Source organism: Bubalus bubalis, chromosome 1 (genome assembly GCF_019923935.1).
Source record: "Bubalus bubalis isolate 160015118507 breed Murrah chromosome 1, NDDB_SH_1, whole genome shotgun sequence".
Classification (NCBI taxonomy): Eukaryota; Metazoa; Chordata; class Mammalia; order Artiodactyla; family Bovidae; genus Bubalus; species Bubalus bubalis.
The window spans coordinates 111,063,268-111,089,055 of NC_059157.1; the positions used below are offsets into that span (position 1 = coordinate 111,063,268).

At 33.6% G+C, this 25,788-nt stretch overlaps 1 protein-coding gene across 6 annotated transcripts in view; it reads left to right on the plus strand.

Annotated features, from left to right (window-relative positions):
- Positions 1 to 25,788, plus strand: part of STXBP5L (syntaxin binding protein 5L) — a 447,507-nt gene that overhangs the window by 226,753 nt on the left and 194,966 nt on the right. For all 6 annotated transcript variants that reach the window (XM_044942363.2, XM_044942382.2, XM_044942371.2 and 3 more), the window contains exons 6-7: positions 10,750 to 10,884; positions 17,638 to 17,701. In XM_044942363.2, coding sequence (XP_044798298.2) covers positions 10,750 to 10,884; positions 17,638 to 17,701 — 199 coding nt within the window. The remainder of the gene's footprint in view (positions 1 to 10,749; positions 10,885 to 17,637; positions 17,702 to 25,788) is intronic.

A 25,788-nucleotide genomic window follows, 5' to 3' on the forward strand; every position in this document is an offset into this window, starting at 1 on the left:
GTTATTCTTGTTCCTTTGCCTTTCATATAAATTTTAAATAAGCATGTCGACAGAATCTATAAAAATACTATGCCAGAGTTTTATAAAAATATAAATGACATTTTTACAATGTTGAGTATTAAAATTCATGAACACACTTTGTTTACTTATATCTTTCATCTGTGTTTTGTAGATTTTAGCACTCAAGTTCTATAATTGTTTTTAAATTTATACCTTAGCTTTATATCTCCGTTGTTTTACTGTTTTCAATTTCATAATTTCTGCTCTTTTATTATTATTTTTTGTCTACTTGGTTTGGATTTCTTTTGCTCTTATTTTTCTAGGTTCTTTAGAGTGGGAGATTAGACACTGATTTGAAACTTTTTCCTTTTTTGTAACATAAATATTCAGTGCTATAAATTCCCTTTTGGTGTTGCTTTAGGAAAAGTTTCAAGTCAATATCTGAGCTCTCACCTGTTTTGATATATTGCATTTCCAGTGTCATTCAGTTCAGTGTATTTTTTGAATTCACTTGTGATGACTTCTTAGGCCCATGGATTACACGTATGCTGCTTAGTTCTAAATATTTGGAGATTTTTCCTATTATCGTTCTTCTGTTGATTTCTTGTTTGATTCCATTGTGTTTAGATAACACATTCTATATGACCTGAATTATGTTAAATTTACTGAGGTTTGTTTTTTAACCCAGGATCTCATCTGTCTTAGTATATGTTTTTTTGTGACTTCTAGGATAGAATGTCTATTTTGCTGTTGTTTGGTAGATTAATCTATAAATGTTGATTACTTCCTGTTGGCTCATGGCTATATTGAGTTCTTTTGTATCCTTACTGATTTTCTAGAGACAGGTGTGGAAGTCACCTACTAAAATCATAAATTCTTTTTTTCTTTTCAGTTTTATCAGTTTTTGCTTCATGTATTTTGCAACCTGTTGTTTGATGTATGCACACACATTTGGGATTACTATTTCTTCTTGGTGGACTGATATTTTATCTTTACATTATGTCTCTCTAGTTGTTTTCTTGCCTCAGAACTCTTTATAATTTGATATTATATAACTTATTCTTCTTTATTTTGATTAATGTTTGTGCGGTATACCTTGTCCTTCTTGTTAGCTCAATATAAGTAAAGTTTCTTGTAGACAGTGTATAGTTGGGTTTTTTTTTTTTAAACTCAATCTGTCAATCTGTGTATTTTAGTTGGTGTTTATATTTTCTGTAATTGATACCTCAGGACTTAAGATCTCATTTTATTTTTTGTAGTCTGCTTGTTGGAGAAGATCTCTCTATTTTTCACTTGGTATTTTTTTCTCTTGCTGTTCTGTTTTTAATTTTTTTTCAGAATTTCATTTATTTATCTTTATTTTTTAGTGTCTCTTTGTATCACTTCACTTCTTTAGAGGTTGCTGTAGGTGCTTCATTATATGTAAACAAATTATCACAGTCTTTTGCTTTTGCATTTTCACAGTTTGAATGAAGTATAAAGACCAATTTTTTTATTTCCCTGTATTTCCCTCATTTATAATAAATTTTCCTTCTCTATATTTAGAACCAAATCAGACTGTGTTATAATTTTTTTCCAATTGTCAAACATAATTTAGGGAATTCAAGAGAATGAAAATACGTTACACTTACTCATATTTTTACTTTTTGTTGTTTTTATTCACACTTGATATTCAGATATTCCTTTTTTATCATTCATTTTTCTTAAGTAAATTCCCTTTAACCATTCTCTTTGAGTTGATATTTTAGTGACAATTTCTTGGTTTTCCTTCATTTTTAATAAAACTAGAAATATATTTGGTGTGGATAGAATTCTGGGTTGACAGTTCTTTTCTTTATACCCTTGAGCAATGCTCTACTTCCTTTTGGCTCCCTGTTTTCTGATGAGAAATCTACTATCATTGGAATGTTCCCCCTGTAAGTGTTGTTTTCTCTTGCCACCTTCAAGATTTTTTTCTTTTCTTTTTTAGTTTTCAGATGTTTGGTTATGATCTGTCTTGGTTTTATTTCTTTGGGTTTATCCTTTTGGGTTTTGGGTTTTTTTCAGTTTTATGAATCCTTTGTTTTGACTTTTACCAATTTTGGAAAGGTTTTAAACATTTTTGGACTACTTTTTCAGTCCCATCCTTTCCTTCTGGGAAACTGATAACATGATTTTTAGATCTTTTGTTTTTGTCCCACAGGTCTCTGAGTCTCTGATATTTTTTTTTCACATCTACTTTCTGCCTTACAGATTGGATAAATGTTTTATATTTGAGTTCACTGACTCTTTCTTTTGTTTCCTCATTCTGCTGTTCAGTTTATCTGTAGGTTTAAATATATTCTTTTTTAAAAGTATTTTCTTTATTGTACTTTTCTGATACTTTCTACTTTTTTCATTTTATTTTATTCATAATTGTTCCATTTTTATGATACCTCCTTTTAAATATTTATCAGTAAATTCTAACATCTGTATCATCTTCATATTGGTAGCTATTTTTCATACATTCCCGTTGAAATTTTTCTCTTTTTTTTGATATGCATGATTTTTTATTTCAAGCTGAACATTTCCAGTATAATATTCTGATACCCTAAGCCTTGTTTAAACCTTTGATATTGGCTGGGTTGTTTTGACATTGCTTTAGCAGCAGAAGCACAGATATTCTCTAATTGCTATCTGGTGAGAATAGAAGTTTAGGCTCCCTAGTTGGCCTTCACTAACACCGTAGTGAGATAGGGAGAAGCATCTTACTGGGGTGGAGTATGGCTTCCATTATACTTCTACTTTAATCACCCTGACCAGACCTGTGACTCATTCTCACTCTCCCCACATGGCTTCCAATAACTTCCTTCTCTCATTTGGAAACTGAAATATTCTAGATACAAAATGTTAATTCTGTCACTGTAGAAGAATGAGAATAAGCTTCCCAGAATTGCATTTGCGAAAAAACCATTTATTATTCCCTATGGGAATGCAAAGATTTGACTTATTTTTAAAATTTGACTTACATTTGTTTTCCAACTAATTATGAACAATAAAATTCAGTGAATTTTTTTACTATCTGGTTAATTAAAGACCTTTAAGACAATGAAATTCAAATTTTCACTAGTTTTATCTCTTGTATTATAATTCTAGCTAGATACAGGCTGTCCAAAGTTATTTTTTTCTTAAACAAATTTTGATTCCTTATTTTTGCTTTTATATGATTTTAGATTTTCAACTAAAACTCCTAAATATCAACCTTTGGCTTCAGATGCTGAGAGAATACTGTCTGTCTCTTTCCTCTGTTATTGGGGTTTTTATTATCATCATTATTATAACCGTCATTAGCTGTTTCAGGGGTACTACATCACGTTATCCCTTCTACAAGGTGGCATTGCTACTACTAACTAGGTAGTTTATGTTCTTATCCTAAAATTTGAAGAGTAAGTAAGCAGCAGTCATTCAGCCACAGAACTACATTTCTTAAAATGTAGTTCATGAATTTTATCAGAATCATCTAGAGGAGTGCTATCTAAACTTTCATGTGTGTGTGACTCACCTGGGGGGGGCGGTCTTCACAAAATGCCATTTCCAATTCTGGGGTTGTGCTCTGAATTTCTGCTAAGTTCCAGGTGACATTCATGCTGCTGGTCTATAGACTTCATGTTGAGTAGCAAAATATTTATTAAAATATCAGTCATATGTTCCTCCCCAGGTCCATGGATTCAGTTTGTGTGACTGGAATCTGGGATATGCATTTTAGTGAGATATTTATCTGTACTAAAAATATAAAGTTGTTATAATTTCATGGTTCTTAACTGTAATTGTGCATCAAAGCCAGCCAGAAAGAGTTTTAAAGTAGTAATCCTAGATATTACTCCAGAACTACTGAATTGTCACTCCCTGTTATTTGTATTTTTAATATGTAGAATCATACATCTGACTCTGAGTATAACCAGGTTGTAAAGAATGATTATAAATATTTTAGAAGGAACAGGAGCCAGAGTCATCATGCCTGATACTAGAACTTTCACCTGGAATATAGATTCCTTGGTAGCTCAGATGGTAAAGTGTCTGCCTGCAATGTGGGAGACCTGGGTTCGATCCCTGGGTTGGGAAGACCCCCTGGAAAAGGAAGTGGCAACCCACTCCAGTACTCTTGCCTGGAAAATCCCATGGATGGAGGAGCCTCGTAGGCTACAGTCCATGGGGTTGCAAAGAGTCAGACACGACTGAGCAGCTTCACTGTAGATTAAACAAATAAGACTAAAATTGAGCTACATTAGAATTTAGGGGGAAAACATTACAAGGTTGAAATCTTCCACTCTTTTATACAACATAATTTCTATAATTTTAAACCATTTTTTTTTAATGTATATTTTTGGTTTGTGTATTGATAGTGTTTCTCAAACTAGGATCTATGGGCATAGTTTGGGGTTGTGAATTATCCATAGTAATTTCTGATTGTAATATTTTTGTTTTATAATTAGACTAATGGAAATATTCCGAATGATTTGAATAAACCATTTTATGCAAAAATGATGTCATACAATTTAATATTCGAAGTTATATTTACATTTTATGGTTGTGTTGGCATCAAGTAGTATCTTTTTAATTGTTATGGGTTATGTGTCATGTATTCATGCCAAATAATTATAAAATTATGTGATGGTGTACTATGGAACAGAATTCAAAGGTACTAAGTGGTAAAAGAGAAGCACAGAGTAAGTGTAGACTCACCAAATTGAAAACAACCTGTGTAGACAGAATCATCCATATTGTGAGGTTTTTTAAGTTTTAAAAAAATTTCTCACTCATGTAAATTAATGTCATTTGAATTCTAACTTTAGTTTTATTCATATTTTTATTTTTGTGTATATAAGAGCCATAAGTATGAGGAATTAACATCTTATTTTTATATATGGTTTAAGAAATTATAACAGTAAGTCAGAAGTGAGAAGCAGCAAAAAATTTTGTAAAGATCTGTATATTATTCAATCTTGGGAAGTGTGTATTTTGTTTATTTAATATGCGTATGTAACAAATCAGAGAAGGCAATGGCAGCCCACTCCAGTACTCTTGCCTGGAGACTCCCATGGACAGAGGAGCCCAGTAGGCTGCAGTCCATGGAGTCGCTAAGAGTTGGACACAACTGAGCGACTTCACTTTCACTTTTCACTTTCATGCACTGGAGAAGGAAATGGCAACCCACTCCAGTGTTCTTGCCTGGAGAATCCCAGGGACGGGGGATCCTGGTGGGCTGCTGTCTATGGGGTTGCGCAGAGTCGGACACGACTGAAGCGACTTAGCAGCAGCAGCATGTAACAAATATGTGAAATTAAAGAGTTCTTTGATCTTTAATGACCCAATCCACATACTGTACACTTTTCTACTATAGCTTTCCTTGATTTCTGGAAATTCCTCTGGAATTAATTTCATACTTGAATTAATTTCATAATTGAATGAATTCCTCCTTCCTTTGAACTCTTTATAGCAATTAACACATTTTACTTTTATTTTTCTTGTCTACTTGTCTTATCTCTGTTGTTAGATGTTATTAATATATTTTAAAAGGAAAAAGAATAAGTATGTTGTAATCAAGAGAGGATTTTTTATAAAGAATTGTACAGTGAAGGCCGCATACATGGATAAATGAAAGGAATACTGAGGATATCTCAAGTGATTTACTGTGAAAGAATGATAGTAAATATGGATATAGGAACAATATTATTTTTTCAAGGTCCATATATAATAGAAAATCATCTTGCAGGTGGTGGTGATAGTAAATAAATTATCAATGAAAATGCTATTATTAAGTACAATAAGTTAAGTCCTGTAGTACTATTGATTAGTCACTTATAAGGTGGATAGCCATTCCCTTCTCCAGGGTATCAAATACACAGCACAAGTATAATCATGTATTCTCCTTCACTTATGTCCATCATCTTAAGTAAATCACATTACTTTTTCTTTTTTTTAATTTTAAGAGTTTATTTGAGCAAAAATCAATTTGAATTGGGCAGTGCCAATAGAAGTGATTAGGAGTGCTCACAGATAGCTAGGGGCAAGGCTTTTATAGATAAGACCTGAAAGTAAATCAAGGGATTATTGAATTGGCTATAGCTTAAGTAGCTGCTTTATTTAGGAAAGTGTAGTTGGCTCTTTGCAAGTGATTGTCCTTAAATTTAAATTTCTTTTTTTTTTCCTTGCAGTTTTACTGTGATAAAATGGATATACGGCGCTGTCTTAAAGTATACACTGTAATGACTATTTACATGCATCATGAAATGATAATTACAATAAAGAGTGAACAGTGATTCAGTATTTCTATATATGATGATCACCACAATACTTTTAGTTATTAACTGCCACTGTACAAAGATATTACATTACTGACTACATTTCATCCCTGTGACTCATTTATTTTGTAGCTAGAAGTTTGTACCTCTTCACTTCCTTCACCTGTTTCACTCATCTTCCCACTTCCCTCTTCCAGCAACGACCTGTTTGTTCTCTGTATATAACTGTTTGTTTTGTTATGTTCATTTGATTTGTTTTTAAGATACCACACTTAAGTGAAATCATATAATAGGTGTATTTCTGCCTGACTTGTTTCATGTAACAAAAGATCCATCCATATTGTCACAAATAGCAAGATTTTATTCATTTGGTAACTGAGTAATTTTCCATTGTATATGTATATATCACATTTCTTTTATCCATTCATGTATTGGTGGGCACTTACATTGCTCCTATATCTTTGCTATTGTCAGTAATGCGTCAGTGAACATAGGGATGCATATGTCTTTTCAAATTAGTGATTTTATTGGGTTCAGATTAATTCTGGGCTTCTTTCTTGTTTAACCACTACTCATCAGTTGGACATTGGACATAAGATGAAACACTTTTGTCATAAAGGGTCTAGTTTCTTATCAATCAGAATGAGGAATACAGTACTGTGGTTCAAGGGATATTTATAATTCTCTTTGGAACTTCTTCATGTATTCTATTGTTGTACATAATGTAAAGTCTGTATTGGAATTTTGCCACTTGGTTCAGGTCTCATTACTTAGACTTTTCTCCTTAACCATATAAATGACTATACAACCTTTAAGCTAGCTCCTTTTCTACCCAAAACTCCTATATTTATGTCTATTTTAATGGGATTAGCTTTTTTTTTTTTTTTACTTTCTTTTGGTTCAGAAAGTTCAGTTCAGTCTATCAGTCACGTCCAACTCTTTGCAACCCCACGGACTGCAACACGCTAGGCTTCCGTGTCCATCACCAACTCCCAGAGCTTGCTCAAATTCATGTCTGTCGAGTCGGTGATGCCATCCAGCCATCTCATCCTCTGTCGTCCCCTTCTCCTCCTACCTTCTATCTTTCCCAGCATCAGGGTCTTTTCAATTGAGTCAGTTCTTTGCATCAGGTGGCCAAAGTATTCGAGTTTCAGCTTCAGCATCAGTCCCTCCAATGAATATTCAGGACTGATTTCCTTCAGGATGGACTGGTTAGTTCTCTTTGCAGTCCAAGGGACTCCCAAGAGTTCAAAAGCATCAATTCTTCAGCACTTAGCTTTTTTTATAGTCCAACTCTCATATCCATACACAACTACTAGAAAAACTATAGCTTTGACTAGATGGAACTTTGTCAGCAAAGTAATGTCTCTGCTTTTTAATATGCTGTCTAGGTTGATCATAGCATTTCTTCCAAGGAGCAAGCATCATCATCTGCAGTGATTTTGGAGCTGAAAAAAATAAAGTCAGCCACTGTTTCCAGTGTTTCCCCATCTGTTTGCTATGAAGTGATGGGACTGGATGCCGTGATCTTAGTTTTTTGAATGTTGAGTTATAAGCCATCTTTTTCACTCTCCTCTTTCACTTTCATCAAGAGGCTCTTTAGTTCCTCTTCGCTTTCTGCCATGAAGGTGGCATCATCTGCATATCTGAGGTTATTGATATTTCTCCCGGCAATCTTGATTCCAGCTTGTGCTTCTTCCAGCCCAGGGTTTCTCATGATGTACTCTACATATAAGTAAAATAAGCAGCCTGACAATATACAGCCTTGATGTACTCCTTTCCCAATTTAGAACCAGTCTGTTATTCCATGTCTGTTTCTAATTGTTGCTTCTTGACCTGCATACAGATTTCTCAGGAGGCAGGTAAGGTGGTCTGGTGATCCCATTTCTTGAAGAATTTTCCAGTTTGTTGTGACCTACACAGTCAAAGGCATTGGCATAATCAATAAAACTGAAGTAGATGTTTTTCTGGTATTCTCTTGCTTTTTTGATGATCCAACAGATGTTGGCAATTTGATCTCCGGTTCCTTTGCCTTTTCTAAATCTAGCTTGAACATATGGAATTTCATAGTTCATGTAATGTTGAAGCCTGAGCATTGCTTTGCTAGCATGTGAGATGAGTACAATTGTGTAGTAGTTTGAACATTCTTTGGCATTGCCTTTCTTGGGGATTGGAATGAAGGACTGACCTTTTCCAGTCCTTTAGCCATTGCTGAGTTTTCCAAATTTGCTGGCATATTGAGTGCAGCACTTTCGCAGCAGCAACCTTTAGAATTTGAAATATCTCAACTGGAATTCCATCACCTCCACTAGCTTTGTTGGTAATAATGCTTCCTAGGGCCCACTTGACTTTGTATTCCAGAATGTCTGGCTCTGTGTGAGTGATCACACCATCATAGTTATCTGGATCACGAAGATTTTTTTTTTTACAGTTCTTCTGTGTATTCTTGCCACCTCTTGGTAATATCTTCTGCTTCTGTTAGGTCCATATAATTTCTGTCCTTTATTGCACCCATCTCTGCATGAAATGTTCCCTTATTAGCTCTCATTTTCTTGAAGAGATCTCTAGTCTTTCCCATTCTGTTGTTTTCCTCTATTTCTTTGCATTGATCACTGAGGAAGGCTTTCTTATCTCTCCTTGCAGTTCTTTGGAACTCTGCATTCAAATGGGTATATCTTTCCTTTTCTCCTTTGCCTTTCGCTTCTCTTCTTTTCTCAGCTATATGTAAGGCCTCCTCAGACAACCATTTTGCCTTTTTGCATTTCTTTTTCTTGGGAATGGTCTTGATCACTGCCTCCTGTACAGTGTCCTGAACCTCTGTCCATAGTTCTTCAGGCACTCTATCAGATCTGATCCCTTGAATCTGTCACTTCCACTGTTTAATTGTAAGGGATTTGATTATTGATTATTTAGAAAGGGTGATCATAAATCCTTTTTAAAATGAGCTTCCTCTTTCTACATAGATTGAATTGAAAATTGATTGTCCATTGACTAGAAACATGACTATTAAGTTATTTCCTGTAGAACTTTATTTGGCAACAGCACTTCTGGACTTTAGGTTTAAACAAAATTGTTTAATATCATATATGTTATATTTTAATTAGATTATCAATTAACTCTGTAAATGTGTATGTAATAACAAGACTTCTAGTTTTTGAAATTAGTGTGCTGGGTGCCTTCAGCAGGATACTTTTGAATAGATAAAGTTCGGGCTTCCCAGGTGACGCAGTTGTAAAGAACCTGCCTGGCCAATGCAGCAAGATGCAAGACACATGGGTTTGATCCCTAGGTCAGGAAGATCCACTAGAGGAGGAAATGGCAACCCACTCCAGTGTTCTTGCCTGGAAAATCCCATGGACTGAGGAGCCTGGCAGGCTACATTTAGCCCATGGGCTTGCAAAGAGTTGGACATGACTGAGCATGCACACACACAAGGGTGTACAGAAAGTCAGTGAACCAGACTGAAAATATAAGTTTGACATGCTGCATGTTCAGTTACATAAAGAGGTACAAGATGAAATCCTTCTTGGAATTTATCATTCACTTTCCTTTTTTTTTCCATAGTGGTCTGTCTGCTTAACATCAGAATTCTGTTCTTCTCTTCTAACAGTTTGCCAGCTCCTTTTCTAAATAAATTCTAGGAAATATTATGGTTTAATAACAAGTTCTGGCAAGAAGATAACTGTGAACTTATCCCTCATGTCTTTTTAAAAGTCGTTAAGGAGCATAAGTAGGCCAAACTAGAAAAAGTGATGATACTGTGAATAGAAGACTAATAAATCCCCAGATTTCATATAGAGGAGTCATGGTTAATCTGGCTGTGGAACAAGTTCCCAGAATTGGTCAGAAAGCCCATTGTGAAGATAAAGGCAGAACAAAAAAATAAAGAAATAGTATAATGGATCTCTAACCTTATAAGTTTTCTTTATACTATTTAAATGCCAAGCATCAGGAAAAAAGTAAATAATTTATCTCTTCATGTAGACAAAGCTACAGTCTCTCTGAGAACTCTGAAAATTATGTTTCATATATACCTAATTTTTATTTCAAGTGACATTATTATAAAAATCCAAACATAGCTTTGTAGAAATGCAGTAATTTTTTAACCAGACAGTAATGGATTTGAATCCCAGTTTTGCCACTTATTAGCTGTCAGTCCTAGGCAAGTAGAAGTACAAATTCTTGACCTCAGTTTCCTCTTTGTAAAGAAAAGTTGTATATATGTCTTGAAGTGCTATTTTCAGAATTAGAAATAATATATATCAGTGTCCATATCAGACACTTATTTAATAGTGGTTACTTTATCATTATTATTTTTAATGACATAATCTTGTCATTTACCCTATAAACTCTGCTAATAATTAAGTGCTACTGAGTATATAGTAAATGTTATTGTTTATATAGCTATCACTGTAAAAAGTGTAAAGAAAATTTAATGCTGACCAGATATAAAACTTAGATATTTTAATTGTAATTTTCTTTCTTTCAGAATTACTTACTGTCATCTACCTTTCCAGAGTAAATGGCTCTATGTTGGAACAGAAAGAGGAAATACACATATTGTAAATATTGAATCTTTCATTCTTTCTGGATATGTTATCATGTGGAACAAGGCAATTGAACTGTAAGTTTGAACTTGAATACCACTATATTTGGATTAAATATTTTTTAGAGTTATATAGAACATGTATATATCAAATTCCAGAGTTATTTGAAGCATCAGTAGCTAATTTATGGTGAATTTGAGTGAAAAGTTCATCTAAAATAACTGAAAACTATAAAGTCTTTTAAAAATAGATATTGAAGTATTAACAGATGCTAATTTTAGCCTGTACAAATATTATAAATAATCAAGGGCTACTATGTATGCAAGCTCTGTGGTAAAATAGTAAGGCTTATTCTAAAAGGTATACATGAAAATCATGTCATTTCTTTATAGTCAGTATAGCCACTTCCAGTGGGAATGGCAAGAGGATTGTTACCACATATAGTTTAATTTTAAAATAATCATGGTCAGTTCACATGTTTTTAAATACTGATAGCTTATTCTTTTGGAGAAGGCAATGGCAACCCACTCCAGTACTCTTGCCTGGAAAATCTCATGGTTGGAGGAGCCTGGTAGGTTGCAGTCCATGGGGTCGCTAAGGACACGACTGAGCGACTTCACTTTCACTTTTCCCTTTCATGCATTGGAGAAGGAAATGGCAACCCACTCCAGTGTTCTTGCCTGGAGAATCCCAGGGACAGCGGAGCCTGGTGGGCTGCTGTCTATGGGGTCACACAGAGTCCAACATGACTGATATGACTTAGCAGCAGCAGCAGCAGCTTATTCTTTGCTTGCCCCAGTAACATATTTTTCTGGGTTCTAAAAAGAATCAGTTCATCAGTATCTTTCACATTGTGATATATACAGCTTTTTGGATATGTGGCTGATGGCTATTACCATTTTCACTTTGGCACTGATATTTACGTTTCTGCACATGTAAAATGTGAAATCCCTCCGATGTGAAACTTTATGGAATTTCAAGCCATCTTTTGTAGTATATATACAAACAATTCTCCTTGTCAGTGTGTTAGTTGGGAAAACTATTTTTCTTTAATAAATGTTTATGCTCTGTACATCCAGGTCCTTAATAAGGTACATTTGACTTGAGGTTGACTCATTCGCTCTCTTACATATACATATTCTAAGTTATATAATTGTTTTTCTCTAAAACTCTGATTAAAACAGCCTATTTTCATGAAATTTGACTTTGGTTTTCATAATAAATCTACTATTCCGTATTCCCATTATTTCAGTGTACATGTATATTGCTTGATAAGAAGGGGATATTAGTAGTTATATTCTTATTACAATTATCCATTTGTATTGTGTCCTAATGAGTCTTGGTAACTCTTCCTCATTAGAATAACAGTGGCTTCAGGGCAGAATTCTTTGTTTGTTGCTCATTTTTTTTTTTCATGTTTGTCTTATTTTGGTGATTTCCACAGAGCAGCTACTAAATAACTAATGACATTAGTGAAAATTAGTATGATAAATAGATACACAGTGCTGTTGACTTAAAGCTTTCATTTATAATTATGATTGGTATGAGATTTTTGTTCATATATATTTTAATATTTTATGTATATATTTTTAAAAACATTTGTCCTATAGACAGTTATGTGTCTCTCAAAAAGTATTTATTTTTTCAGCTATTTGGGAAAGGCTTTCCCCCCTATAATCTTAAGTCTATAAAAGCATTACACAATGCTCAGCTTAATATTTGTTTTCATAATATTTTGGGATACTGATAGACACAAGTAAACCTGAGAGATAGAGATTTTATACAAATTTACTATTAGTTACAAATTCTAATAGATTTGTGTTCAGTCCAATGCTGTTAAAGTAATTAAGAAGTATTTTTTTGTAAACAGATCAAATATTTCACCATTCTTACATTGTTATTTCTATATTCATTTACTTAACAAATCCTTTTCATCATTCAGATTAATACTACCTGAACTATGACTTATACCCATATGTATTTACATAGTCTATATACTTTATATTTTCTGAACTAATGAACATTTTAAAATGTATGTTATAAAGGAGGATAAAACTAGGAGAAATTAAAGAAATAAAATAAGGCATTTTTATTTTTCATAATATCTTATACGTGTGATTCTGAATAGAATCTCCCATTTATATAAATATAGTGTTTTATGAAGTTGTATGTACCTCTGAAAATAACCTTGAAATATCCTCAAGAAATTATTAGTAGCCACCTTATCTCCTGTTTATTGCTTTATTTAGATCAGATTTCCAAAAGTGTGTTCCATGGTAATATAGTCCCACTGAGATAGATATAATTTTAAATCCCAACTTCCAACTTTCCAGAACAGTCAGTCTTTTAATTGCTCTCTACCTCTTGAGATACATTAGGAAATGCAAACCACTTAGTAATATGTGTTAAGAGTTTGGGACAGTAATAAAATATGCATTTAATTAAGAAGAGTCATTTTATAATTAGAACTTTACACAGATTTTAACAGGACATTTTAAGTGTGAGAAATGCAGAATTATCTTTAAGATGTGAGATTTTCTATTTTAAGTTCTTGAAATACTTTTCATTCAGTGTTTTGTCTTTTTAGCTTGTTTGTGTTTTCAGTGAAGTCTCCCAATTGTTATTGTAGGCAGTTCTCATAATTATAAATTGTTCGTGTTCCCATAGTGTATATGTTAGTTATTTGGAAACTGGAGGCCATTTTTGTGATGTCTGTAGAAACAATAATGTCTATAGAAAATAGTCTTTATATTGTCTTTATAAAATAGTAGTATAACAAAGTGACATTAAAAAATTTAATTGGAAAATATATTCCAGGTTATAGCAAAGAGATAGGTGTTTCTGCAGAGCAGTCCCAGCTTTTAAAAAAAAGGAGGGGGGACCTATTTTTTCTACATGTGATTAAAAATTTGAACATGAAGTTTAGAACTACATAATAAATAGAAGGCTTACAGTCTTCAAATATATTTTCTGAGCACTATGATACGCTAGCTCCTGCTGCTGCTAAGTCGCTTCAGTCATGTCCGACTTCATGCGACCCCATAGACGGCGGCAGCCCGCTAGGCTGCCCCGTCCCTGGGATTCTCCAGGCAAGAACACTGGAGTGGGTTGCCATTTCCTTCTCCAATGCATGCAAGTGAAAAGTGAAAGTGAAGTCGCACGACTAGAAACCAGTATAAACTAGGAAGACATAATTTCTCTCTTCTTGGGGATTCCATTGTAATAAAGGTGAGATTAAGTAAAAAGGCAATTACACTATATTGGAAATACAATGTTGCAAATTTTGTAAGAAGGATGCCTAATATAGATGTGAGGTCTCAGAGAAGTATCTGTGAAGGAAGTTACCATCCATGAGATCTGAAGGATGAGTCTCAGTTAGATGAGTGGAGAATCAGCTGGGGGAGAGGGTTTCCAAGGGAGGAAACAGAAATGTTAAAGGATAGAGTGTGAGAGAGGTTTTGTTCCATGAACAGAAATGTTAAGGATTTTTGTTAGTTGGGAATGGCTAAGAGAAAGGATGGCAAGAGATAAAGCTGAGAAGATAGTAAAGATACATAGTATGAAAGTCTTATAAGCCAATTTGAGCATTTAGACTTCATCTAAGGTCAGGAGCTAGGTTTTGAAGGGTTTTAAGAGAAAAATTCACTTGACCAAACTTGCACTTAAAAAGTCTACTCTGAATGCAGACATGGAGAAATCATTGAAAAGAGAAAAGACTGTGTTCTTGGCAAAAATTATGGAGCATTTAGGAGTGAAGATAAGCTGACACATTAAAGAAATAGTTAGAAGACAGAAGAGGCAATACTTGGGTCTTGTGGGAAGATGTAAGAATAATAGAGAATTTGAGTGAGTAGACAAAGGTGTCATTTAGTGAAAGAAAGCAGGAGATTAAGTAGGTTGGGAGTAAAATAATGAGCTCAATTTTAAGTAGGTTGAGTTGTGTGTATTAAGTTATTCAAATGGAATTGGTATGGGAGAATGGAAGGATGTGGGATATATGGAATATATCAGAATATTTTATATGTATATTCTGAACCTAATGACATCAGAATTTACATAGACATTGGAACTATGAGAATATATGAGATTGTACATGGAGAATGTATATAAATGAGGTAGCAAACTTGTAGACAATGAACCAGTTTTGACTCATGGGTACATTTTGTTTGCCCATCAAAGTATTTAAGTATATTCTGAATTATTAGTTTCCAGTATTTAAGAACTAGTAGAATAGAGATGAAAAATTGAATTTCCAGCTTTTCATGAAAACAATTCCTAATGAAACAATCCCAGTCTAGTATTCTTGCATGACAGTCAGTAATCAACTGAAACTAACAACTTTCCTTTTGTAGGTGGGTAGTGTGTTATCATTCACATATGGGCTTCCCTGGTGGCTCAGGAGGTTAAGAATCTGCCTGCAATGCAGGAGACTCAGGTTCGATCCCTGGGTCGGGAAGATCCCCTGGAGAAGGGCATGGCAACCCATTCCAGTATTCTTGCATGGAGGATCCCATGGATGGAGGATCCTGGTGGGCTACAGTCTGTGGGATCTCAAAGAGTTGGATATGACTGAACGACTAACACATTCACATTCAATGTGCTATCCAGTTTGGCACAGTTCTTATTCAGCCTATTGAACTCATTTGCAATACCTACCTGGCTCCTGTGGTCTCTTGAATTCATGATCATATATAATATGGGAATACATTTCAGTCTAGAATAGAATACAAAGGAATACCAGTATTTAAGATATGGGAAGAGAAAGTCCACAATAGAAACTATCACGAAGCCATTGTGATGAATGGGAGGAAGAGAAATAAATAGGGATTTTAGAATTACTGGGCATTGTTTAGAGGACTGTCCCATGAATTTAAGTTCATTGATAATTCTATCTAAAGCAATTTTTATGAGATTTACAGAATCCATAGTACACAATTGCTTTTTAAAGTAGTTTCTAATGGCCATAATTTTTGCAAAGAATGCTTGGTAGTTTTTGAAAATTCAATGTTGGTGAGAAAAGTCAGAAAAAAATACATCAAAATATTAATAGTCATGTAGAGAAATGAGAGTTTTCCTTTTAACTTCTGTTATCTTCTAACTTTCAGGGTTCTTTTATTTTTTACAATTTAAAAAAAATCTCTTCTATAGCGTGAAAAAGTTATTACAAATGACTTTAACTCTAGATTTTTTTCTAAACTTAAGTGTTTTGTAGAGTCTGATAAGTTAGTCTTGCATATGGTCTAACTTGCATATGGTCAGATTTGCAGTGTTGATTTGCATATCATGTCTCTAAGAAGTTCTGTAAAAGAAAAACAAAATATTGAACTTTAATTCAGACTTTCCCAAACTTTTTTTGATATAGAGCACTCTTTATGTGAAACACCTTATATATTCACTAGTTTATCATGGAGTACACTTTGGTACTTGTTCCAATCAAACACAAGAGACATAGGAATTTTGGTTTATTGGATATTATTAGTTACCAGAAGATAATTGAAGGACATTGTCTTTTATCAGAGGCCTTTATACTGTAATAAAGCAGTGCATTTATATGTGAATGATATATTACATATAAATATAGGAGAACTGCAAAAAACTATAAAACTTTTCATGAAGCCATTTCTTCCTGAACATATCCTAGAATGCAAGTAGTAACTCTAGTATCAAATTATTCCAATGATTTACAACAAACTTAATACATACTATTTATTGAGTACTATGTTTTGGTATTACGTTAAGTGTTGTATGTGTATTCTATTCCTCATTATTATTCAGTAGGTCCACTGCTTTCATCTCCATTTTTAAGTGAAAAAATTTAGAACAAAACCACTGATAAGATGTGTAATAAATATGTATTTATTAATAATTCTTTGAGTTACTCTAGGGAGTTGTATCTGGGGAACCTGGAGTTACATAATTTGTCACTTTTGTCTGACTCCAAAGAATTTCTAAAATTTAAATTTTCTTGTTTTGTGCAGAATATTTGATGGTTTTCACCTGTGCCTAAGAAACAAATTATAACTATGTCAAGTATACTTATAATAGGGTTAATCTAGCACAATTAGTTCATTGAAGACAGGATGTGGAAGAATGAGCAATCATCTATGTCATATCAGTTCATGTCATATTTAATTGTGATATAATCATACTCAGTGGTGGTATCTGTTAAGGTAGGAAACATTAAAAACATGCAAAATATTGGAATAGGATAAATTTAAAGTCAGATTAGCAGAGCAAAGATCCTTTTAATAGTATGCTCTTAGGCTGTTATTGATTATCCTAGTTAACCAGATAAATGAGACATAACCAGTGAAGTAGGTTTCCCCAATTTCTCAGATTTTTGTAAGATAGCTGTCACTGGCAAGAGTCTATTTGTAGATCAAAGGAGCCCCTGTACTACCCTTTAGAAGCAAAATCAGAAATTTCTTGTCAAAGGAAATTTTAAATTTGATATGTACTTTGCAGTTTACAGCATCACCCTTGTGGTTATATAAGTCCTTTTGTCTGTGTAAGTACAACTTCATTCTTAAATTTTCAGAGAAGCAGATCTAGCAACACACAGATAAGCATATAAGATAATGAAGAATGCCATTGTTATGTGGATCAATGTTCTTAAACCACATTTTTAAAAATAGTCCTACTTTAATAGAGTTAGTAGGAAAAAGAAAAATAGTCTTAAAGAAAAACAACCAAGAGCTCAAATTAGTTTATGCTAAGCTCCAGAATATTGGGAGTATATTTCACTGTAATCTTAATTCCTTTATTTCAGTCTCTAATGGTAAAGTGTTTTAATGTCTTTTTAAAGTGACTCTCTTGAATTGATTTAACAGATCCACAAAGACTCATCCAGGTCCAGTTGTGCATTTAAGTGATAGTCCAAGAGATGAAGGGAAAGTGAGTATTACAATACCATTATTCTTGAATTTATTTTTCTTATTCTTGAATAAAGGTGTTTCTTACTGTTATTTTATATGTAACATCTAGTACAATGCATTCAGTGTAATCTAAAATTAAAACATGTTGAATGAATGAATGAGCAAATGAATGAATGTATTATTTACACTAATAATGGTTCCAAATTGAATTATTAGTTTCACCTAGAGTTAAGTTGATATTTAATTATAAAATTTTGAGAAAGGCATATAACACATGTGCTGTGTTGTGCTAAGTCACTTCAGTCATGTCCAACTCTTTGCAACCCCATGGACCATAGCCCACCAGGCTTCTGTGTCTCTGGGATTCTCCAGGCAAGAATACTGGAGTGGGTTGCCATTCCTCCCCCAGAGGATCTTCCTGACCTCGGGGTTGAACCCGGGTCTCTTATGTCTCCTGTACTGGCAGGTGGGTTCTTTACTACTAGTGGCAGAATTTTGAGGAAGGCATATAACATATAGAACAATTTTAATTATCAAGTATTTTATGCTTAAAGTTAAAAATATTATCAATATCATTAATCATTAGCCCATGATATTCAGTAATGGTAATGATAAACAGCAATATTAAGTAATCGTAAATTAGCCAATCTTAATTTTATAAATAGATAATATAGAAAATGTTCTCAGATTGCAGAAATAATATTTAATAATTTCCATTATTCATAATTTTCTTTTAATGATTTGACCCTTGGGTCAGGAAGATCCCCTGGAGGGAAGACATGGCAACACAACAGTATTCTTGACTGGAGAATCCCATGGACAGAGAAGCCTGGCAGGCTATAGTCCATAGGGTTGTAAAGACTCAAACACAACTGAGCAACTGAGCATGCATACTTTAATGATGAGAAACAAAGTTGATAAAAGCTCTAAAGTGTCACTTTCATTATCAATATTATCTCTTCAAATGTATATATTTTTGCTAAGTACTAAATAAAACACACAAATAAATTATATAGATTTGGTTCTTTATTTTTAAATAATAGAAACTGGATTAGCCTAATAAATACTGAGCCTGAAAGACAAGTCCCCTGATAGTAAGAGAAAGTACACTGAATTTCTTCAAATTGATTTATAAATAGTGTAATTCCAATCAAGTGTCATTCAGATTTACTTTTTAAATTGAAATTTGGTTGACTTACATTATTATATTAGTTTCATGTATAAAATATAATGATTAAATATGTTTACAGATTATATTCCACTAAAAGTTATTAAAAGATAATGGCTCTAATTCCCTATGTTATACATATATCCCTTGTTGCTTATCTATTTTATAGATAATAGTTTTTATCTCTTAATCCTGTACTCCTAATTTACCCCTCCCCCTTCCATCTCCATTCTGGTAATCACTAGTTTATTTTTTGTTTCTGTGAATCTATTTCTGCTTTGCTGTATATACTTATTTGTATTATTTTTAGATTGCAAATTTAAGTGACATATAGTATTTGTGTTTGAATAATTTTACTAAGCATAATATTCTCTAAGTCCATCTGTGTTGCTGCAATTGGTAGAGTTTTGTTTCTTTCTATGCTGAATTATATTTCATTGTATATATATGTGTGTATATATAACTGCCAGATTCTTTTTATGTGCTCATCTATTCGTGGACACTTGGGTTGCTTCCATATCTTGGCTATCATAAATGGTGGCGGTTTAGTAACTAAGTTGTGTCCGACTCTTTTGACCCCATGGAGTGTAGTCTGCCAGAGACTCTCCAGGCAAGAATACTGGAGTGGGTTGCTACATCCTTCTCCAGGGGATCCTCCTGACCCAGGAATCGAACCCAGGTCTCCTGTACTGCTTGGATTGCTTCCATATCTTGGCTATCATAAATAGCACTGTTCTAAAGATTGGGGTGCATGTATTCTTTGAATTATGTGTTCATTTTCTTAATATATATACCCAGGAGTGGAATTGCTGGATTATATGGTAGTTCTGATTTTAGTTTCTTGAGAAACTTTCATGCTTCTTTCCATAGTGGCAGGACTAATATACATTCTGACCAACATGTACAAGGGTTCTCTTTTCTCCACAACCCCTCCAATATTTGTTATCTATGGACTTTTTGATGACAGTCATCTGACAGGTACGAGGTGATATCTCATTGTGGTTTTGATTTGCATTTCTCTAGTAATTAGCATGGAGAAGGCGATGGCACCGTACTCCAGTACTCTTGCCTGGAAAATCCCATGGATGGAGGAGCCTGGTAGGCTGAAGTCCATGGGGTCGCTAAGAGTCGGACACGACTGAGCGACTTCACTTTCACTTTTCACTTTCATGCATTGGAGAAGGAAATGGCAACCCACTCCAGTGTTCTTGCCTGGAGAATCCCAGGGACGGGGGAGCCTGGTGGGCTGCCGTCTATGGGGTCGCACAGAGTCGGACATGACTGAAGCGACTTAGCAGCAGCAGTAATTAGCAGTGTTAAGCATCTTTTCATGTCCCTGTTTGCTGTCTGTATGTCTTCTTTGGAAAAAGGTCTATTTAGGTCTTTTACCCATTTTTAAATTGGGTTGTTTGTTTTTTTAAAATATTGAGTTGTATGAGTTGTTTATGTATTTTGAGTATCAATTTCTTAGTCATATCATTTGCAAATATTTTATCCCATTTTGTTGGTTGTCTCTTTATTTGTCAGTGGTTTCCTTTGCTGTGTGAAAGCCTTTAAGTTTAATTTGGCCCTATTTGTTTATTTTTGCTTTGTTTCTTTTGCCTTAGGATACAGTTTTTAAAAAAATAAATATTGCTACAATTTATGTCAAGTGTTCTTCCTATTTTTTTTCTAGGAGTTTTATAATTTCAGGACTTACATTATATCTTTAATCCATTTTGAGTTTATTTTTGTATATGGTATGAGGAAATCTTCTATTCTCACTGTTTTACATGTAGCTCTCCAGTTTTCCCAGAACCACTTATTGAAGAGACTGTCTTTTCACCATTTTATATTTTTGCCTCCTTTGCTGTATATCAATTGACCGTAGATGCAAGGGTTTATTTCTGGAATCTCTATTCTGTTTTATTGTTGTATATGTCTTGTTTTGTGCCTGTGCCATGCTTTTTTCATTATTATAGCCTTGTAGTATAGTCTGAAGTCTGGGAGCATGTTACCTCCAGCTTTGTTTTTTCCTTTCAAGATTGTTTTGGCAATTTAGCATCTTTTGTGATTCCATATGAATTTTAGGATATTTGTTCTAGTTACGTAAAAAAAAAAAATCTCATGAGTATTTTGATAGAAACTGCGTTAAATCTGTAGATTGCTTTGAGTGTATAGACATTTTAACAAAATTACTTATTCCAGTTCAAGAGCTCAGGATGTCTTTTCATTTCTTTGTATCATTTTCTGTTTGTTTCTGCAGTGTTTTATAGTTTTTAATGTGTAGCTATTTTATCTCCTTGGTTGTTTATTTCCAGGTATTTTATTCTTTTTCGTGGGATTTTAAATGGCATTGTCTTTTACTCCCTGATAGTTCATTGTTATTGTACAGAAAAGCAACAGGTTTCTATATATTAATCTTGTAACCTACAACTTTTCTAAATTCATTTATTACTTCTAATAGTTTTGGGGTGGAGACTCTAGGATTTTCTATATAAAGTATCATGTCATCTGCCAATAGAGTTACTTCCTTGCTTTCAACTTGAATTCCTTTTAATTATTTTTCTTGCCTGATTCCTGTGACTAGGAATTCTAATATTATGTTAAATAGAAGTGGCAAGAGTGGGTATCCTTGTCTTATTCCTGAATTTATATGAAAGTCTTTCAACTTTTTGCTGTTGAGTATGATATTACTTGTGGGTTTGTCATAAAGAACCTTTATTATGTTGAGGATTGATCAAAAGCTAGGCCACAAAACATGTCTCAACAAATTTAAGAGAATGGAAATTATACCAAACATTTCTTCCCAACCAAAACAGTATAAAACTAGAAATCAATTACAGAGAGAAAAATGGGAGAAGATCACACATGTGGAGACTTAACAACATGCTACAAAAAAACTGATGAGACAATGAGAAAACCCCAAAACACTCTAGAATCGATGGAATCCAGCAAAGAGTTCTTAGAGGAAAGTTTATAGTGATGCAGGCTAAACGCAAAAAAAACCCTCAAACCATCTAACCTACCACCTAAAGAAATTAGAAAAAGAAACAAAGCCCAAAGTTAGTAGAAGGAAGTAAATAATAAAGGTAAGAGAGGAAATGCATAAAATAGAGATTAAAAAACCAATAGAAAATATCAGCAAAACCAAGAGCTGATTTTTTATAAAGATAAATAAAATTAATAATCCTTTAGTCAAACTCACCAAAAAGAAAAGAGAGACAACTCAAATAAACAAAATAAAAAGTTAGGAGAAATAACAGCTGATACCACAGAGATACAAAAAAATATAAGAGAATACTATATACAAAATAATAATACAATAGTAATATGCCAACAAATTGGACACCCTAGATAAAGTGGACATATTTCTAAAAACATACAACCTACCAGACTGAATCAAGAGAAAACATAATTTAAATAGACCAGTCACTGGGAGTGGACTTGAATTTGTAACTAAAAAAAAAAAACTCCCAGCACAAGAACATCTAGGATTGGATGGTTTCACAGAAGAATTCTGACAGACATATAAAGAAGGACTTATACTTATCATCCCAAACTATTCAAAAAAAAAATAATTTGAAGATGACAGCACACTCCAAATATCATTCTACTAGTCTGGTGCTACCCTGATACCAAAACCAGACAAATACATTACAAAAAAAGAAAATTACAGGTCAGTATCTTTGATGAATATAGATGTAAAAATTCTCAGCAAAGCTTTAGGAAACAGAATCCAAAAATATGTTAAAAAGATCATATGATCAAGTAAGATTTTTCCCAGGAGTGCAAGGATGGTTTGACATTGCAAATCAGTGTGATACACAACAGTAACAAAAGGAAGAATAAAAAATCACACTCAATTCAATAGACACAGAAAAAGAATTTGACAAAATTCAACATCCTTTGATGATACAAGCCCTTAGTAAAGTAGGTATGGAGAATTTACTTATTTTTAAAAAATGTACAAGCTGATTTTTAAATTCATAAGAAAAATGAAATGTTTAAGAATAGCCAAAAAAAAATTTTTTTAAATGAATAACATTGTGATATTGGTACAGGGCAATACAAGAAAGCCAATGGATCTAAAGAGATATTCTAGAAACGATTCAGGTATTTGGGAGAATTTTGTGTATTTTAGAGAAGATATTTCAGGGTATGATAAACTATTAAATAACTGGCTTTGGTCAGTTGGTATTCAGTTTGAAAAAAATTTTAAGACCTAATCAAGTAATGGAACAGGATTTGAAAAATGAGCATCTAGACATAGCAATCATGATTATGCCCATACATACCAGTATGGGCAATTTGTTGTCAACATTTAAAATATGTTGATAGAAAATCCATTTCAGATATTTATCCTATTTATAGGACCAACAGGCAAAATATTGAAAATAGCCTAAAGGTCTATTAATAAAAAATTGAATAAATGAATGATACTATATACATACTGTGGAATGCTATTCTGATAAGGAAGATTCTTCAAGCCATATTTTTTAAACAAAAGATGTAGAACAGTAAGGTTAGTATAAAATCACTTGAATAATGAATTTATGTTTTTACTTACATATTTAAATATTCAAGGGAAAAAGCCCCAAAGAAGATGTACAAATCTGGGAAGGATACTAGCGATTGGCATTGAGGAAAATGGTCAAAAATACTCACATTTTACTTGTATTGTTCAAATTTTTATGAAAAACTATAATGTGTGTTAGTTGGGTAATTAGAAATTAAAAGGAATGCAAAATAAATTAGTGTTAGAGGCAGAAGACTGTGTTTGTATTGTGATCCACTGCTTATTATCATATAACCTTGAATAAATCTCTTGACTTCCTGTAGTTTAGTTTTTCCATCAATAGCCTTTGTCACATACAAATTCTTGATTTGAATGTATTCAGTCTTATCAGTTTTCCATTTGACTCCTGCATTTTGTTTGTTACCTGCTAGATATTTCCCTTCCTAAGGGAAAATGCAGTTTTATTTTTTCTATCAGTTTTAAGGCTTTCTGTTTCACAATTTGATTTTAATCTATATGTAATTTATTTATGGTGGTTTGTTATAAGGGTATGCTTTCATTTTTATATACAAATTATTTATTTATTGAATAGCCAATTCAGTTTACACTGATTTATAAGGACATCTCACTTATATATCAAGTTCTTACTTTTGAGTGGGTCTTTGGGCTTTTTTCTCTGTTGCATTGATACATTTATCTATTATTCTACTGATGGCACACTTTATTAGTTATAATATCTTTACTAAATATCTTGATATTTGGTAGCCCCTCTCCATTCTCATTTTCTCATCTTGTTTTCTTTTATGACCATTTATTCTACTATAAGTTTTAGGATTAGCTTATCAAACTCTATGTAAATCCTTGTTGGGACTCTTAAACATGGACATATTGATGAATTTAGAGAATATGTACATCATTAAGACATGAATGTTTTATCTTTTCATCTTATAAACAAGATATATTTACTTTGGCTTTCTTTTATGTCTTTCTGTATGGGTTTACAACTTTTTCACAAAAAAGTCACACATATCTTTTGTTAGCTTAATTTTAAGTCCCTTACAGACTTTATTGCTCCTATGAATTAATTTTCCTAAAATCTGTTTCATAATTAATTGTTAGTGTATATGTGTTAATCACTCAGTTGTATCCGACTCTTTGCAACCCCGTAGACTGTAGCCCACTAAGCTCCTTTGTCCATGGAATTCTCCAGGCAAGAATATTGGAGTGGGTAACCATTCCCTTCTCCAGGGGATCTTCCCAGCCCAGAGATCAAACCCAGGTCTCCTGCATTGCAGGCAGATTCTTTGCTCTCTGAGCCACCAGGGAAGCCCATATAAAATACTATTCATTTTTGTTATTTTGTATCCAACTACATCACCGAATGTTTGCTTTCAGTAACTGTCTTTAAATTATTTGAAATAGTCTGTGCATAAAAGGATAGCAATATAGACAAATTTTATTTCTTTCATATTTTGGTGTAAATTTGTATTTTGGTGAAAAATTAATCAATAGTCAATTTTTGAAAGAAATGAAAAATTTTATTCAAGCCAAGTTGAAGAATATAACCTGGGAGGGTGGTCCTAAGATAGCGGAGAAATAGGATGGGGAGACCACTTTCTCCCCCACAAATTCATTGAATGAACATTTGAATGCTGACCAAATTCCACAAAACAACTTCTGAATGCTGGCAGAGGACATCAGGCACCCAGAAAGGCAGCCCATTGTCTTCGAAAGGAGATGGAGAAGTCTTGAGGCTACTGTAAGAATAAGACTGAAAACCAGAGGCAGGAGGCTTAAGTACAAATCCTGAGAGCACCAGAGAACTCCTGACTCCAGGGAACATTAATTGATAGGAGCTCATCAAAAGCCTCCATACCTACACTGAAACCAAGCACCACTCAAGGGCCAACAAGTTCCAGAGCAAGACATACCACACAAATTCTCCAGCAACACAGGAACATAGCCCTGAGCTTCAATATACAGGCTGCCCAAAGTCACACCAAACCCACTGACATCTCAGAACTCACTACTGGACACTTCATTGCACTCCGGAGAGAAGTCCAGCTCCACCCACCAGAACACTGACACAAGCTTCCCTAACCAGGAAACCTTGACAAGCCACCCGTCCAACCCCACCCACAGTGAGGAACCTCCACAATAAAGAGGAACCACAAACTGCCAGAATATGGAAAGGCCACCCCAAACACAGCAATACAAACAAGATGAAAAGGCAGAGAAATACTCAGCAGGTAAAGGAACAGGATAAATGCCCACCAAACCAAACCAAAGAGGAAGAGATAGAGAATCTACCTGATAAAGAATTCCGTATAATGGTAGTGAAAATGATCCAAAATCTTGAAAATGAAACGGAGTTACAGATAAATAGCCTGGAGACAAGGATTGAGAAGATGCAAGAAAGGTTTAACAAGGACCTAGAAGA